The 18003-nt window shown below is 47.7% G+C and overlaps 1 protein-coding gene across 1 annotated transcript in view; it reads right to left on the reverse strand.

The window, feature by feature from the left end:
* Positions 1 to 18003, reverse strand: part of naaladl1 (N-acetylated alpha-linked acidic dipeptidase like 1) — a 52609-nt gene that overhangs the window by 583 nt on the left and 34023 nt on the right. The window contains exons 14-18 of the mRNA XM_072551236.1: positions 11273 to 11363; positions 10675 to 10756; positions 8080 to 8253; positions 6661 to 6748; positions 3656 to 3748 (exon numbers count right to left, since the gene is read on the reverse strand). Coding sequence (XP_072407337.1) covers positions 3656 to 3748; positions 6661 to 6748; positions 8080 to 8253; positions 10675 to 10756; positions 11273 to 11363 — 528 coding nt within the window. The remainder of the gene's footprint in view (positions 1 to 3655; positions 3749 to 6660; positions 6749 to 8079; positions 8254 to 10674; positions 10757 to 11272; positions 11364 to 18003) is intronic.

Consider the following 18003-nt stretch of genomic DNA (forward strand, 5'->3'; position numbering starts at 1 on the left):
CTATTGGGACAGAAAGAATGAAGGAAGATTGGGCGGAGCAAGACTGAGGAGCAGTGATGGAAAAACAGAGACAGGGAAAGAAAGTGGGAGGCAGATTCAGTTTGAGATTGAGAAAGATGGATTGGAACCTATTGTGCTCAACATTTTAGACGGGGTAATTTCAAAGGAATGAGGACAGAGGTAGCTGGAGAGGATTGGGAAAGAGGTTTAACAAAAAACAAACTTGATTTATTATTGTCATGGACCTAGATTTAGATTACTTAGTGTGGAAAGTCCACACTGACCCTCTGAAGAGCAACCCACCCAGACCAATCCCCCTACATTTACCCCTTCACCTAACACTACTACACGGCCATGGGAGGAAACCGGAGCAAACCCACACAGACATGGGGAAAACATGCAAACTCCACACAGACAGTTGCCTGAGGTGGGAATTGAACCTGGGTCTCTGGCGCTGTGAGGCAGCAGTGCTAACCACTGTGCTGCCCCACTGTACTTAGCTCGTGTGAAAGGATTTGTGTTGTGTGCAGTACAGGCAAATCATAGCACACAAAGCTCATGGTGCTAGAACAGAGTGAGGAATACAAAGTTACAGAACTGAGGTTTAAAAGTGCAGAATGATCATAAGAAATGTGAGATTAGATTTGCTGTAGAGAGCTCGAAAAGAGACATTTAATAAATTAGTTCATGGCTCACAAGAATATTATAACCTAGTGAGGGAAAAAGGATTCTAGGAAGGGGATAATTGACGATGGTTAATCAAAGAGTTAAGGTTAATATCAAATGGAAAGATTTTTTAAAAATACACTGTGGCGAAGATAAGTGATAGCCAGAGGATTGGGAAAGTTTTAAAAACCAATAAAAGATGTCCCAAAACAATAATTAAAAAGAATAAGTTTGACAGTAAACTAACAAGAAGATCAAAACAGACAGTAAGAGCTTCTGTAAATATATAAAGAGGGAATGAGAAGCCAGAGTGAACTTCATTCCTGAGGGAATGAGGCTAGGGAAATAATAGGAAACCAGGAGATGGCAGAGGAGTTGAATAAACACTTTGCATCAGTCTTTATTGTAGAAGAGAATATTAACATTGCAAAATTATGACATATTCAAGGGGCAAAAGACATACAGGAACTAAAAACAGTAATTATCACTAAAGGAAAAGTACTAGGGAAATGAATAGGGCTGAAGACCGATCGGTCCTCCGGAACTGATGAGGGGTCCTTCTATGATTTTAAAGCAAATCGCTGCAGAGATAGTGATTGCAGGGGTAGTGATCTTCCAGGAATGCTTAAATTCTGGAAAAGTCCCAGAGGATTGGAAAAGTGGCAATGTCGCACCTTTATTTAAAAATGAGGACAGAAGAATGATGCCTGTAGGCCAGCTAACATTTGTAATAGCGGAGCAGTTAGAAATGCATGATATGATCAGGCAGCTTCATGAGGAAATGTCATGCCTGAGAAACTTATCTGAAATATTTGAGAAGGTAGCAAGCAGGACAGAAGACAGGAAGCAGTGGATGCAGTCATAGTGCTGGGGAAGTAGTGGACACTACTAAATCATGGTATTGGTGCCTGGGGCTAGGACAGATATTCCTGAAGAAGGGCTCATGCCCGAAACATCGATTCTCCTGTTCCTTGGATGCTGCCTGACCTGCTGCGCTTTTCCAGCAACACATTTTCAGCTCTGATCTCCAGCATCTGCAGTCCTCACTTTCTTCCCGCTAGGACAGATATAGTTACTTCAGTATTTCCTGTTGCTGCCCACTCTTTCTCTCTCATATGGTGGCAGCGGTGCCCAGCCCCAGAGAACCAGACACGGACTCAACTGAAGCTGGCAATGGTAACCCACAATGGTAAACCCAGTGGACCTGAAACCAAGGGTCTGGGGGGAATTGCCAAAGGACAGTTCAGACAGTAGTTTTCTTAAATGGATTCATTTGTGGGATGTGGGCATCACTGGCTGGGCCAGTGTTTATTGCCCGTCCCTGGTTGTCCTTGAGCTGGTGAGCTGCCTTCTCGAATTGCTGTAGTTCTGTTTCTGTGGGTTGACCCACAATGCCCCCTGGAATTCCAGGACTGTGACCCAGTGACACTGAAGGAACGGTGATGTATTTCCAAATCAGGATGGTGACTGCCTTAGAAGAGAACTTGCAGGGGGGGGGGGGGGGGGGGTGTTCCCAAGTATCTGCTGCCCTTGTCCTTCTAGATGGAAGTGGTTGTGGATTTGGAAGGTCTGAGGGTCCTTAGTGAATTTCTGCAGTGCATCTTGTAGATGGTAAATACTGCTGTTGCTCTTAAAGGTTAGGGAGATGGAAATTAGCAAGCAGGTCATTAATTTACTTGACTCTAGAACTTGTGGTAGAACTGCACAGAGAAAGACGAGAGACAGATTTGACAGAGAGAGAATTAAAGGGAGTCACAGGCAGCGAGAAAGGGACAAGCAGTATCACAGAGGGAGAGACAGAAACACAGGCAGCATCACAGTCAGAGAGAGACACACAGACAGAGCAAATGAGACATGGTCATACAGAGAGAGTGAGAATGAGAAAGAGAGACAGCACATCAACATGCACATAGAAAAGGTCCCAATCAAAGTGTATCACATCGGGGAGTCGTGGTGACAGAGAGAGAGGAAGAAAGAACCATAGAAAAAAAGACACCAGAAAAAGTGTGCCACACAAAGGGAGCAGGAGACACACGGGGCAGACTTACCAATAGTACAGGGGGGTGACCAGCAGGGGGCAGGCAGACTTACCGATAGTACAGGAGGGTGACCAGCAGGGGGCAGGCAGGCTTACCAATAGTAGAGGGGGGTGATCAGTAGGGGGCAGGCAGACTTACCAATAGTACAGGGGGGTGACCAGCAGGGGGCAGGCAGACTTACCAATAGTAGAGGGGGGTGATCAGTAGGGGGCAGGTAGACTTACCAATAGTAGAGGGGGGTGATCAGTAGGGGGCAGGCAGGCTTACCAATAGTACAGGGGGGTGATCAGTAGGGGGCAGGTAGACTTACCAATAGTACAGGGGGGTGATCAGTAGGGGGCAGGCAGGCTTACCAATAGTAGAGGGGGGTGATCAGTAGGGGGCAGGTAGACTTACCAATAGTACAGGGGGGTGATCAGTAGGGGGCAGGCAGGCTTACCAATAGTACAGGGGGGTGACCAGCAGGGGGCAGGTAGACTTACCAATAGTACAGGGGGGTGACCAGCAGGGGGCAGGTAGACTTACCAATAGTACAGGGGGGTGACCAGCAGGGGGCAGGCAGGCTTACCAATAGTACAGGGGGGTGACCAGCAGGGGGCAGGCAGACTTACCAATAGTAGAGGGGGGTGATCAGTAGGGGGCAGGCAGACTTACCAATAGTACGGGGCGGGGGGGGGCTGACCAGCAGGGGGCAGGCAGACCTACTACTGGTACAGGGGGTGACCAGCAGGGGGCAGGCAGACCTACTGCTAGTACAGGGGGTGACCAGCAGGGGGCAGGCAGACCTACTGCTAGTACAGGGGGTGACCAGCAGGGGGCAGGCAGACTTACCGATAGTGCAGGGGGTGACCAGCAGGGGGCAGGCAGACCTACTGCTAGTACAGGGGGTGACCAGCAGGGGAACAGACTTACTGATAGTACAAGGGGTGACCAGGAGGAGGCAGACTTACCGATAGTACAGCTTGTCAGGAAAGGCGACTGGATTGAGGAATGATCGCTCGAGCAGCATCAGCTGATCATTGACCATGCGCAGCATCAGAGGGCTGGATCAGAGGGAGACAAAGTACCGTCACTGAGGTGGAATAGCAACTCAAACTGCACTTGTCTAGTGCCTTTCAGATGTCCCATTCTGATTTACAGTCAATTAAGAGCCTTCTGTTGTACAATTCTTATTGCTCTACTGCATTGGTACTATTGTGATGGAGGCAATAATTTTCACACAGCAAGGTCTCACAAAGAAAAAGAAGGAAGCATATGTCAGGTATAGACAGGATAGGTCGAGTGAATCCTTAGAAGAGTATAAAGGCAGTAGGAGTATACTGAAGAGAGAAATCAGGAGGGCAAAACGGGAACATGAGATAGCTTTGGCAAATAGAATTAAGGAGAATCCAAAGGGTTTTTACAAATACATTAAGGACAAGGGTAACTAAGGAGAGAATAGGGCCCCTCAAAGATCAGCAAGGCGGCCTTTGTGTGGAGCCACAGAAAATGGGGGAGATACTCAATGAATATTTTGCATCAGTATTTACTGTGGAAAGGGATAAGGAAGATATAGACTGTAGGGAAATAGATGGTGACATCTTGCAAAATGTCCAGATTACAGAGAAAGTGCTGGATGTCTTGAAATGGTTAAAGGTGGATAAGTCCCCAGGACCTGCTCAGGTGTACCCGGGAACTCTGTGGGAAGCTAGAGAAGTGATTGCTGGGCCTCTTGCTGAGATATTTGTATCATCGATAGTCACAGGTGAGGTGCCGGAAGACTGGAGGTTGGCAAACGTGGTGCCACTGTTTAAGAAGGGCGGTAAGGACAAGCCAGGGAACGATAGACCAGTGAGCCTGACCTCGGTGGGGGGCAAGTTGTTGGAGGGAATCCTGAGGGACAGGATGTTCATGTATTTGGAAAGGCAAGGACTGATTAAGGATAATCAACATGGCTTTGTGTGTGGGAAATCATATCTCAACAAACTTGATTGAGTTTTTTGAAGAAGTAACAAAGAAGATTGATGAGGGCAGAACGGTAGATGTAATCTATATGGACTTCAGTAAGGTGTTCGACAAGGTTCCCCATGGGAGACTGATTAGCAAGGTTAGATCTCATGGAATACAGGGAGAACTAGCCATTTGGACACAGAACTGGCTCAAAGGTAGAAGACAGAGGGTGGTGGTGGAGGGTTGTTTTTCAGACTGGAGGCCTGTGACCAGTGGAGTGCCACAAGGATCGGTGCTGGCCCTCTACTTTTTGTCATTTATATAAATGATTTGGATGCGAGCATAAGAGTTAGTAAGTTTGCAGATGACACCAAAATTGGAGGTGTAGTGGACAGCGAGGAGGGTTACCTCAGATTACAACAGGATCTGGGCCAGATGGGCCAATGGGCTGAGAAGTAACAGATGGAGTTTAATTCAGATAAATGTGAGGTGCTGCATTTTGGGAAAGCAAATCTTAGCAGGACTTATACACTTAATGGTAAGGTCCTAGGGAGTGTTGCTGAACAAAAAGACCTTGGAGTGCAGGTTCATAGCTCCTTGAAAGTGGAGTCACAGGTAGATAGGATAGTGAAGAAGGTGTTTGTTATGCTTTCCTTTATTGGTCAGAGTATTGAGTACAGGAGTTGGGAGGTCATGTTGCGGCTGTACAGGACATTGGTTAGGCCACTGTTGGAATATTGTGTGCAATTCTGGCCTCCTTCCTATCGGAAAGATGTTGTGAAACTTGAAAGGGTTCAGAAAAGATTTACAAGGATGTTGCCAGGGTTGGAGGATCTGAGCTACTGGGAGAGACTGAACAGGCTGGGGCTGTTTTCCCTGGAGCATTGGAGGCTGAGGGGTGACCTTATCGAGGTTTACAAAATTATGAGGGGCATGGATAGGATAAATAGACAAAGTCTTTTCCCTGGGGTCGGGGAGTCCAGAACTAGAGGGCATAGGTTTAGGGTGAGAGGGGGAAGATATAAAAGAGACCTAAGGGGCAATTTTTTCATGCAGAGGATGGTACATGTATGGAATGAGCTGCCAGAGGATGTGGTGGAGGCTGGTACAATTGCAACATTTAAGAGGCATTTGGATGGGTATATGATTAGGAAGGGTTTGGAGGGATATGGGCCGGGTGCTGGCAGGTGGGACTAGATTGGGTTGGGATATCTGGTCAGCATGGACGGGTTGGACCGAAGGGTCTGTTTCTGTGCTGTACATCTCTATGATATCGAGCCAGATCATTGTTTTAAGTCATCTTGATCGAGGGGCAATCTTCCTTTGCCTTGTCCGATGACATTCCCCCTAACAGACACCTCTATTTATCCCCCCCATTTATCTCTCCACCCTGGAGGCTCCCTGCCTCATTCCTGATGAAGGGCTTTTGGCCGAAACGTTGATTTTCCTGCTCCTCGGATGCTGCCTGACCTGCTGTGCTTTTCCAGCACCACTCTAATCTTGACTCTGATCTCCAGGATCTGCAGTCCTCACTTTCACCTCAATTTATTGTCACTTCATGAAGATTTCACCTCTTCACAGCCTGAAGTTGTGTGTTCAAGCCTCCGGTCTGCAACTTCAACACATGAGCTTCAGACTGGAGAGCTGAGAGTGACCCACGTTTTCTCTTACTGAGGTACCAGGTACAGCAGTGTGTGTGTTTGTGTGTGTGTGTGAGAGTCAGCATCAGCTCTGTACATTTTCAAGGAAAGAGTTAGATATAGTTCTTGGGGCTAAAGGGATCAAAGTGTATGGGGCAGAGAGTGAGAACAAGGGACCTATTTGGATGATCCTACTGAATGGTAGAACAGGCTTGAAAGGCTGAATGGCCTTGTCTTGCTCCTACTTTCTGAACATCATCACTGCCTGCTCTCTACCTCCCCCCGCCCAGTTTGACACCAGCTGCTGGACATGGATCCTGCCTAGTTGGGTTCAGAGGTCAGGTATAAATCAAGATCTGAAAGGTCAAAGGGCGGAGGGCACCCACCTTACTTGCCGATCCCTCAGCTCAGATATTCGAGTGTGAAGACCCCCAGCAGCTTCCTTTAGCTTCTTTACGGCAGAACGTAGAGGATCTGGAAAACAGAAGGAGTTGTGAAATGGCGACCTGAGACGGTGCGAGGTTAGTACATCGCCCCGTTAACAAACAGGCTGGAGGATCTTCCGACCTGTTTGGGCGCGACTGGAAACTTCAGGGTGAATGAGCTAACTGACCATGGCACCGCGGTAGAGGAAGCCAGTGAAGTCGGGGCGGGGGGGGGGCAGCGAAAAGGAACTTTGTGTACAAAGCCCACATCCTTTACTATGGGATCAGAGATGTTAAGCTACGGCTGCGGCAATGTGGTAAGCCAGAACTGGTTTTCTTGGCATGTTCGGTGATGCAGGGGGCATTGATGGGTTCAGAGCCTGTTGTGGGGGGGTAAATAAAAAAAAATTTAAAAAAAGAAAAAAAAAACGATAAGAGAAAAAAAAATAAACAACCAGGAGTGTCAAGGGTTCCATTCACAACAACAAAAAAATAAACAGAAGGATCAGAACATCCTGCTCACTCTGAGAGCTGGCTCTGAGGGAGCTGGATCAGTGTCAAGGTCTCTCCAGATGTAAACAAAGGGTGACCTTGTGATGGGATACCAGCCTGTGTGGAGTTATTTTAGTTACGGTATTATACAGGGCACTTGTGAGACTGCATCTGGAATACTGCGCACAGACCTTCAGTTCTGAGAAAGTTTACCAGAATAATTCCTGGACTAGGTGGGTTATCTTAAGACGAAAGAGTTCCTCATCCTTCCTAATGAAGGGCTCCTCCCCAAAATGTCGGTTTTCCTGCTTCTTGGATGCTGCCTGAGCTGCTGTGCTTTTCCAGCACCACTCTAATCTTGACCCTGATCTCCAGCATCCGCAGTCCTCACTTTCGCCTACCTTATGTGGAAAGGTTGGGCTGATATCCACTGGGGTTTGGACAAGTAAGAGCTGACTTGATTGAAACATATACGATCCTGAGGGGTCTTGACCGTGTGGATAGGAGAGGATATTTCCTCTTGGAGAAAAATCCAGAACTAGCGGTCACTTTCAAAATAAGAGCTCACCTACGGAACACTTTTCCTCAAAAGGCAGAGGAAGCAGAGCCTTTTGAGAGACACAGACAGATTTGTGAGAAGGAGCGATGGGAAGGTTATTTAGAGTGAGCGGGAATGTGGCGATCTTCTGATCTCATTGAATGACTGAGCCAAGTGGCCAAATTCAGCTCCTAACTGGTACGTTTGTGTGCCCCAAGTTCAGAGTCACATCCCAGGACCAGCACAAGTGAGTGATCAACTGGGCTGTGACTTGGTGAGTACATGAGGGGACTAGCTGGAGGTATGACTCTGTGGCCATTTGGTATGTGTCCCCTCGTACTCATACTAACCCAGGGAGATATTCTGCTTCAGGAGCTCTGGAGCGAAGTCCCTCTCTGCTGTGTTGTAGAGCTGGTCGATGGCCTCGCTGTAGTCTCTGATATTGAGAGGGAGGACGACACTGTCAGCCAGCCGCATTAACACATTGCCTGCTGTCCTACCCACTGTCTGGTGGCTGGCGAAACCTGAAAGGTGGAAAAGTCAGAGGATGAGCCTGGGCGGTGAGGAGGCCAGGTAAATAAAAAGGAGTACCCCAATGTTTGGGAGCAGAACACGCTGCCAGCAGACTGAAGTGCCCAGGAAAAGGGGCTGAGAGATCGGAGACTACGTCTTAGCTCCATGGTGCTTGCTGGCCTCACTGGAATGGCAAACTCTGTATATGATGCTGTTACCACACTGTCATCAATTACCCCTCAGGGGAAGATATAGACAATCCACCACAACTTCCAAATCACAGACACCATTCAAGGGCAACACTGGTTGAAAGAAAAAGTCTCCATTTGGCACTTAGATCATAGAGCAATACAGCACCGAAACGGGCCCTTCAGCTCACCATGTTGTGCTGAACATGATGCCAAATTCAACTCATCCCTTCCGCCCTCCCTTAGTCCATATCCCTCTGTTCCTTCCATATTCATGTGCTCACCTAAAAGTCTCTTAAACACCCCTATCATATCTACCTCCACCACCCCCCGGCAGACTCCTACCACTCTCTATATAAAATCCTTGCCCCTCGCATCCCCTTTGAACTCCCCCCACCCCCCTCACCTTAAATACATTCCCATTTCAACTCTGGAAAAAGACCATCAACCCTATCTATGCATCTCATAATTTTACAGACTTCTATCAAGCCTCCCCTCGGCCTCCGCTGCTCCAGAGAAACCACCCTGAGTTTTTCCAGCCTCTCCTTACAGTTCATACCCTCCAATCCAGGCAGGCAGCATCCCGGTAAACCTGTTCTGCACCCTCTCCAAAGCCTCCACATCCTTCCTGTAATGTGGTGACCAGAATTGAATGCAATACTGTAAGTCTGGCCTAACCAAAGTCTTATACAACTGCAACATGACATCCTGACTCTTGTACTCAATTCCCCGACCAATAAAGGAAAGCATGCCAAACGCCTTCTTTACCACCCTATCTACTCACGGGGCCACTTTCAGGGAGCTATGGACTTGAACCCCAAGATCCCTCTGTACATCAATGCTGTTCAGGGTCTTGTCATTAACTGTATACTTTTCCTTAATATTTGATCTCCCCAAGTTCAGCACCTCACACTTAGCCAGATTAAACTCCACCTGCCATTTCTCCACCCATATCTACAACTGATCCCTATCCCGCTGTATCTTTGCCAACCTTCTACACCATCCACAACTTGACCAAGCCAGCAAACTTAGTAACCCACCCATCCACACTTTCATCCAAGTCATTTAGACATATCACTTAAATACTGACCCTCTAACAGTGCGGCACTCCCTCAGCACTGATCCTTCGACAATGCAGCGCTCCCTCAGTACTAACCCTCTGGCAGCACAGCATTCCCTCAGTACTGACCCTCCGACAGTACGGTGCTCCCTCAGTACTGACCCTCCGACAGTGTGGCACTCCCTCAGTACTGACCCTCCGACAGTGTGGTGCTCCCTCAGTATTGACCCTCTGACAGTGTGGCACTCCCTCAGTACTGACCGTCCGACAGTGCGGCGCTTCCTCAGTACTGACCCTCCGACAGTGCGGCACTCCCTCAGTACTGACCCTCCGACAGTGCGGCACTCCCTCAGTACTGACCCTCCGACAGTGTGGCACTCCCTCAGTACTGACCCTCTGACAGTGTGGCGCTCCCTCAGTACTGACCCTCTGACAGTGCGGCACTCCCTCAGTACTGACCCTCCGACAGTGCGGCACTCCCTCAGTACTGACCCTCCGACAGTGCAGCACTCCCTCAGCACTGACCCTCCAACAGTGCGGCACTCCCTCAGTACTGACCCTCCGACAGTGCGGTGCTCCCTCAGTACTGACCCTCTGACAGTGTGGCACTCCCTCAGTACTGACCGTCCGACAGTGCGGCGCTTCCTCAGTACTGACCCTCTGACAGTGCGGCACTCCTTCAGTACTGACCCTCCGACAGTGCGGCACTCCCTCAGTACCTACCCGCCGATAGTGCGGCACTCCCTCAGTACTGACCCTCCGACAGTGCCCACTTCTTCAGTACTGACCCTCCAACAGTGCGGCGCTTCCTCAGTAATGACCCTCCGACAGTGCGGCGCTCCCTCAGTACTGACCCTCTGACAGTGTGGCACTCCCTCAGTACTGACCCTCTGACAGTGCAGCACTCCCTCAGTACTGACCCTCCGACAGTGTGGCGCTCCCTCAGTACTGACCCTCCGGCAGTGCAGCACTCCCTCAGTACTGACTCTCCGACAGTATAGCATTCCTTGGCAGTATGGCACTCCCTAAGTACTGATCCCATTTCTTTCCTACATTGTTTCTGTGACAGTAAATGGCTAGGCTGGGATGCACCCAAAGTTGCCCCAAGTCCTGACCACCTGTTGCCTGTGCTCTGAGCCCCTGAATGTCGGGGTGGATTCAGCACTTGGACAGGTCACACACACCTGGATCAATGAAACGAGAAGCATAATCGAAAGTATCGTAGCCTGTGTGGTAAGCAGGGTAGATTCGAGCTTTTGTTTTTGTCTGTTGTGGGAACAGAGACAGCAGAAGTTAGTGAAATTGACTGCAGCATATGCATATGTAGAAACAGCCACTGGACAAAAAAAAAACCACACCACACACACCAAAGCAACAACATATAGACTGACTTACACCAAAACACTCCCACATTGACAATACAGCGATACTTCCTGAAACAGAATAGAGAAACACCTACAATAACACACATCCACAATGACACACACATAAATGCACCCTGGCACTTGGAACATAAGAACAAATAATTAACAAGCACACACTTGGATGGTCCCAATGAATATAATTACCAAAGCATGTACACAGAAATACCAAACACACTTGCCTGTGCCTACAAACAATATTGTACAACATGACTTTGGCTGCACCATCCACACCTTCAGAGCCCCAGAGTTATATCCAGGTATCAAGCTGACCAACAAGCCAGGCCTCAGTAACACACCCAGCACCTGGCCCTCAGTTGAGAATCTCTGCTCACCTGGACACAGAAGATGCTTCTCCTACCTTGTCGTATGTGTAAGCAATGTCCATGGAGCTGATCCCAAGGTAATGGAAGAAGGGTGCATAGTCACTTCCTGCTCCCAGACTCCCCAAGCTGTGAAGAAACAGTGAATATCTTAGAAGGACCAACCGCTGGGTTTAAAACTGCAAACCTTTCATTCCCCTTGCTTAACAAGAATATATCCACCTCTGATTTTGAAATGTTCGAGGACTCTATTTCTACTGCCTTTTGAGGAAGAGTGTTTGAAGGTCTCCCCACACAGATTATGGTTTTGCCTCTTCCCTGTTTTCAATGAGGTTTTTCAACACGTCATCCAAGTTCTAGCAGAAGCAAAATACTGGGGCCGCTGGAAATATGAAAGACAGAGAGAATGCTGGAGGAACTCAGCAGGTCTGGCAGCATGTGTGGAGAGAGAGAGAAACAGATTTAACGCTACCAGTCCGATATGATACTGGAATCAGAAAGTCTACTCGATTGCTTCCTCCATAGATGTTGCCAACCCTATTTCTAGAATCTCCTACAAGAGGAAACATCCTCTCCACATTCACCCTGTCCAAACCCCTCAGGATCTTATATGCCGAATCGAGTCACCTCTAGCTCATCTAACAGTCAGAAGATACAAGTTCAGCCTGTCCAACCACTCCTCAAAAGAAAACTCATCCGTTCCAGACATTAGGCTGGTAAACTTTCTCTGAGCTGTTTGGAACACATTTCCATCCTTCTTTAAATAAGGAGACCACTACTCTACGCAGTTAGCTAGATATGGTTTCAGTAGTGCCTTGAAACTCTTCACAGGCTGGTATCCCATAACCTTTATTTACAAATGCATAGCCTTTGACAATAGCACTGCCTCTCACTAAGCCAGGTATTCAGAGAGCTCCAATATCCCTGACATTCACCCTTTTTATCTGTCAGCCGGGGCTCCCTGATTTCACCAATTGGAGAACACTCATTCTGTGAAGTCCAGCTGGCTGACAGTAACAATTACATTCAGCTTCCTTCACAATAAGGGATACCATTCTATTAGTTTCCCTTGTTATTTGTTGTACTTGCACGAGTACACCCAGATCTCTCGGTATCTAAGAACTGACATACTTTGTTTTCATTCTGCCTTTCAAAAACGTACAACTTCACATATTCCCACATTATACTCCATTTGCCAGATCTTTGCCCATTCACTTAACCTCGCTTCACAACTTACTTTCGTACCTATCCTTGTGTGATCAGCAAATTTGGCAACCGTGCTTTCTGTTTCTTCATCGAGATCATTTGTGTAAATTGTGAACAGTTGAGGCTCTAGCAGCGATCCCTGTGGCACATCACACATTACACAGAGTCATCGAGATGTACAGCATGGAAACAGACCCTTCGGTCCAACCTGTCCATGCCGACCAGCTATCCCAACTTAATCTAGTGCCACCTGCCAGCACCTGGCCCACATCCCCCCAAACCCTTCCTATTCATATACCCATCCAAATGCCTCTTAAATGTTGCAATTGTACCAGCCTCCACCACATCCTCTGGCAGCTCATTCCATACACGTACCACCCTCTGCATGAAAAAGTTGCCCCTTAGGTCTCTTTTAAATCTTTCCCCTCTCACCCTAAACCTATGCCCTCTAGTTCTGGACTCCCCCACCCCAGGGAAAAGACCTTGTCTATTTATCCTATCCATGCCCCTCATGATTTTACAAACCTCTATAAAGTCACCCCTCAGCCTCTGACGCTCAAGGGAAAGTAGCCCCAGCCTGTTCAGCCTGTCCCGATAGTTCAAACTCTCCAAGCCTGGCAACATCCTTGTAAATCTTTTCTGAACCCTTTCAAGTTTCACAACATCTTTCCAATAGGACAGAGACCAGAATTGCACACAATATTCCGACAGTGGCCTAACCAATGTCCTGTACAGCTGCAACATGACCTCCCAACTCCTGTATTCAATACTCTGACCAATAAAAGAAAGCATACTAAATGCCTTCTCCACTATCCTATCTTCCTGCAACTCCACTTTCAAGGAGCTATGAACCTGCACTCCAAGGTCTCTTTGTTCAGCAACACTCCCTAGGACCTTACCATTAAGTGTATAAGTCCTGCTAAGAGTTGCTTTCCCAAAATGCAGCACCTCGCATTTATCTGAATTAAACTCCATCTGCTACTTCTCAGCCCATTGGCCCATCTGGTCAACATCCCACTGTAGTCTGAGGTAACCTTCTTCGCTGTCCACTACACCTCCAATTTTAGTGTCATCTGCAAAATTACTAACTGTACCTCTTATGCTCGCATCCAAATCATTTATATAAAATGATGAAAAGTAGTGGACTCAGCACCGATCCTTGTGGCACTCCACTGGCCACAGGCCTCCAGTCTGAGAAACAACTCTCCACCACCACCCTCTGTCTTCTACCTTTGAGCCAGTTCTGTATCCAAATGGCTAGTTCTCCCTGTATTCCATGAGATCTAACCTTGCTAATCAGTCTCCCATGGGGAACCTTGTTGAAATCCTTACTGAAGTCCATATAGATCACATCTACTGCTCTGCCCTCATCAATCTTCTTTGTTACTTCTTCAAAAAACTCAATCAAGTTTGTGAGACATGATTTCCCACGCACAAAGCCATACTTACTATCTGTAATCAGTCCTTGCCTTTCCAAATACATGTACATCCTGTCCCTCAGGATTCCCTCCAACAACTTGCCCACCACCGACTCAGACTCAGTGGTCTCTAGTTCCCTGGTTTGTTCTTACCAACTTTCTTAACCAGTGGCACCACATTAGCCAACCTCCAGTCTTCTGGCACCTCACCTGTGACTATTGATGCTACAAATAGCTCAGTAAGAGGCCCAGTAATCACTTCCCTCACTTCCCGCAGAGCTCTACGGTACACCTGATCTGGTCCAGAGGATTTATCCACTTTTATGCATTTCAACAGATCCAACATTTCCTCCTCTGTTGTATGGACATTTTTCAAACTTGCCAATCTGCTTTCTGTCAGCCAGCCAATCTTCTATCAATGCCAATATATTACCATGAACTCTCATTTTCTTCGTCATCGTTGATGTCTCAGTTTAACAAATGCCTTTTGGAAATCCAAGTGCAGTACATCCACAACACATGTTACCCCCTCAAAGAACTGCAATACCTTGGGCAAAATGATTTTCTATTCACAAAACCATTTTGAAGCTGCCTGATCACCTTGAACTTATCCATGTGCCAGACAGAGCTTCTTTAATAATAGTTTATAACATCTGTCATAAGGAAAATGTTAGGCTAAAAGGACTGTAGATTCCAATTTTGGTCATTCTTGCTTTTTCTCTAACATTTTCTACAAGTCTTCTAACCTTCCACATATCTTTGCAAAATTACATTCTTTTTTTGAAACATTTGATACCACCTTTAATATTTCTAGGTAATGATTATACCATGGATGCCAAGTCCATTGCTCATAAATGTTCTAACTCATTGGAATCAGTCTATTCTGAAATATCCCCTAAAATCTCTACTGGCCCATCCTTTAACCTAATTTGACAACTCACTTCCGACGGTTTCCACGTCCTCATAATTCCGCTTATTTGAATTATTTGATGTGGGTCGTGGGCCGACTCTTTTCTAAGAACACAAGAGGAAAGTATAGAGGGGATGTCAGAGGCGGGTTCTTTACGCAGAGAGTTGTGAGAGCATGGAATGCGTTGCCAGCAGCAGTTGTAGAAGGAAGGTCATTGGAGACATTTAAGAGACTGCTGGACATGCATGTGGTCACAGAAATTTGAGGTTGCATACATGAGGATCAATGGTCAGCACAACATTGTGGGCTGAAGGGCCTGTTCTGTGCTGTACTGTTCTATGTTCTATCTATGCTCTATGTAAGAAACAGGAGCAGGAGTAGGCCATTTGGCCTGTCGAGCCTGCTCTGCCATAGAATCCCTACAGTGTGAAAACAGACCATTCAGCCCAATGGGTCCATACAGAACTCTCCAAAGAGCATCCCATCCAGACTTGTCCCCCTTCCCTGTCCCTTTAACCCTGTAATTTCCCATGGCTAACGCACCTCACCTACACTATGGGACAATTTAGCACAGCTAATCCACCCTAACCTACACATCCCTGGACACTATGGGACGATTTAGCACGGCCAATCCACCCTAACCTACACATCCCTGGTCACTATGGGACAATTTAGCACGGCCAATCCACCCTAACCTACACATCCCTGGGCACTATGGGACAATTTAGCACGGCCAATCCACCCTAACCTACACATCCCTGGGCACTATGGGACAATTTAGCACGGCCAATCCACCCTAACCTACACATCCCTGGGCACTATGGGACAATTTAGCACGGCCAATCCACCCTAACCTACACATCCCTGGGCACTATGGGACAATTTAGCACGGCCAATCCACCCTAACCTGCACATCCCTGTGCACTATGGGACAATTTAGCACGGCCAATCCACCCTAACCTGCACATCCCTGGGCACTATGGGACAATTTAGCACGACCAATCCACCCTAACCTGCACATCCCTGGGCACTATGGGACAATTTAGCACGGCCAATCCACCCTAACCTGCACATCCCTGGGCACTATGGGACAATTTAGCACGGCCAATTCACCCTAACCTGCACATCCCTGGGCACTATGGGACAATTTAGCACGGCCAATCCACCCTAACCTGCACATCCCTGGGCACAATGGGACAATTTAGCACGGCCAATCCACCCTAACCTGCACATCCCTGGGCACAATGGGACAATTTAGCACGGCCAATCCACCCTAACCTGCACATCCCTGGGCACAATGGGACAATTTAGCACGGCCAATCCACCCTAACCTGCACATCCCTGGGCACAATGGGACAATTTAGCACGGCCAATCCACCCTAACCTGCACATCCCTGGGCACTATGGGACAATTTAGCACGGCCAATCCACCCTAACCTGCACATCCCTGGGCACTATGGGACAATTCAGCACGGCCAATCCACCCTAACCTGCACATCCCTGGGCACTATGGGACAATTTAGCACGGTCAATCCACCCTAACCTGCACATCCCTGGGCACTATGGGACAATTCAGCACGGCCTATCCACCCTAACCTGCACATCCCTGGGCACTATGGGACAATTTAGCATGGCCAATCCACCCTAACCTGCACATCCCTGGGCACAATGGGACAATTTAGCACGGCCAATCCACCCTAACCTGCACATCCCTGGGCACAATGGGACAATTTAGCATGGCCAATCCACCCTAACCTGCACATCCCTGGGCACTATGGGACAATTTAGCACGGCCAATCCACCCTAACCTGCACATCCCTGGGCACAATGGGACAATTTAGCACGGCCAATCCACCCTAACCTGCACATCCCTGGGCACAATGGGACAATTTAGCACGGCCAATCCACCCTAACCTGCACATCCCTGGGCACTATGGGACAATTTAGCACGGCCAATCCACCCTAACCTGCACATCCCTGGGCACTATGGGACAATTTAGCACGGCCAATCCACCCTAACCTGCACATCCCTGGGCACTATGGGACAATTTAGCACGGCCAATCCACCCTAACCTGCACATCCCTGGGCACTATCGGACAATTTAGCATGGCCAATCCACCCTAACCTGTACATCTTTGGATTGTGGGAGGAATACCTGAGCACCCAGAGGAAACCCACACAGACATGGGGAGAACATGCGAATTCCACACAGATGGTTGCCTGGAGATGTGAGGCAGTAGTGCTAACCACTGAGCCATTCTACCGCCCTTCAATAAGAGCATGGCTGATCTTTTCATGAACTCAGCTCCACTTACCTGCCTACACACCATAACCCTGAATTCCTTTACTGTTCAAAAATCCATCTACCTTTGCCTTAAAAACATTCAATGAGGCAGCCTCAATAGCTTCACCGGGCAGGGAATTCCACAGATTCACAACCTTTTGGGTGAAGTTCCTCCTCAACTCAGTCCTAAATCTGCTCCCCCTTATTTTGAGTCTTTGCCCCTCGTTCTGGTTTCACCCATTAGTGGTAACAACCTCCCTGCTGCTGTCTTATCTATTCCCTTCATAATTTTATATGTTTCTATGAGATCCCCCTCATTCTTTTAAATTCCAACGAGTATAGTCCCAGTCTACTCAGTCTCTCCTCATAAGCCAACTCCCTCAACTCTAGAATCACCCAGCATCCCTTTCCAGCCTCAGCACATTCTTTCTCAAGTAAGGAGACCAAAATTGTACACAGTCCTCCAGGTGTGGCCTCACCAGCACCATACCCAGCTTCAGTATAAGCTGTCCACTTTTCCTCAAACTAAATATAAAATTCAACAACATTTTGTCATTGCGACCTTCAATGTGAGATCATTAATTCATTGCACAATACCAGTCGTACCGTTGGCTCCAGAAGCTATCCTGAGAACATTCTATGAGCTCCTCATCTTGGCTACCTTTACCTTGCCCTCCCTGTTCCAGTCAACATGTAGGTTAAGATTTTCCATGATTATCACTGTGCCTTTCTGACCTGCTTTCATCACTACTTCCTTTATGCCCCACCTTACTGTGTCGTTACTGGGGGTGGGAAGGCATTGAACCACTTCCACAGGTGACATCTTGTCTTTATCATTTCTATCTACTGTTAACACAAACTGAATTTCCCGAACTTAGGGCATACTGCTTTATTATGCTTGTGCCATCGTTAGTGAACAGAGCCACCTCTTCACCTTTTCCTACTTTCCT

Source organism: Chiloscyllium punctatum, chromosome 31 (assembly GCF_047496795.1).
Source record: "Chiloscyllium punctatum isolate Juve2018m chromosome 31, sChiPun1.3, whole genome shotgun sequence".
NCBI lineage: Eukaryota > Metazoa > Chordata > Chondrichthyes > Orectolobiformes > Hemiscylliidae > Chiloscyllium > Chiloscyllium punctatum.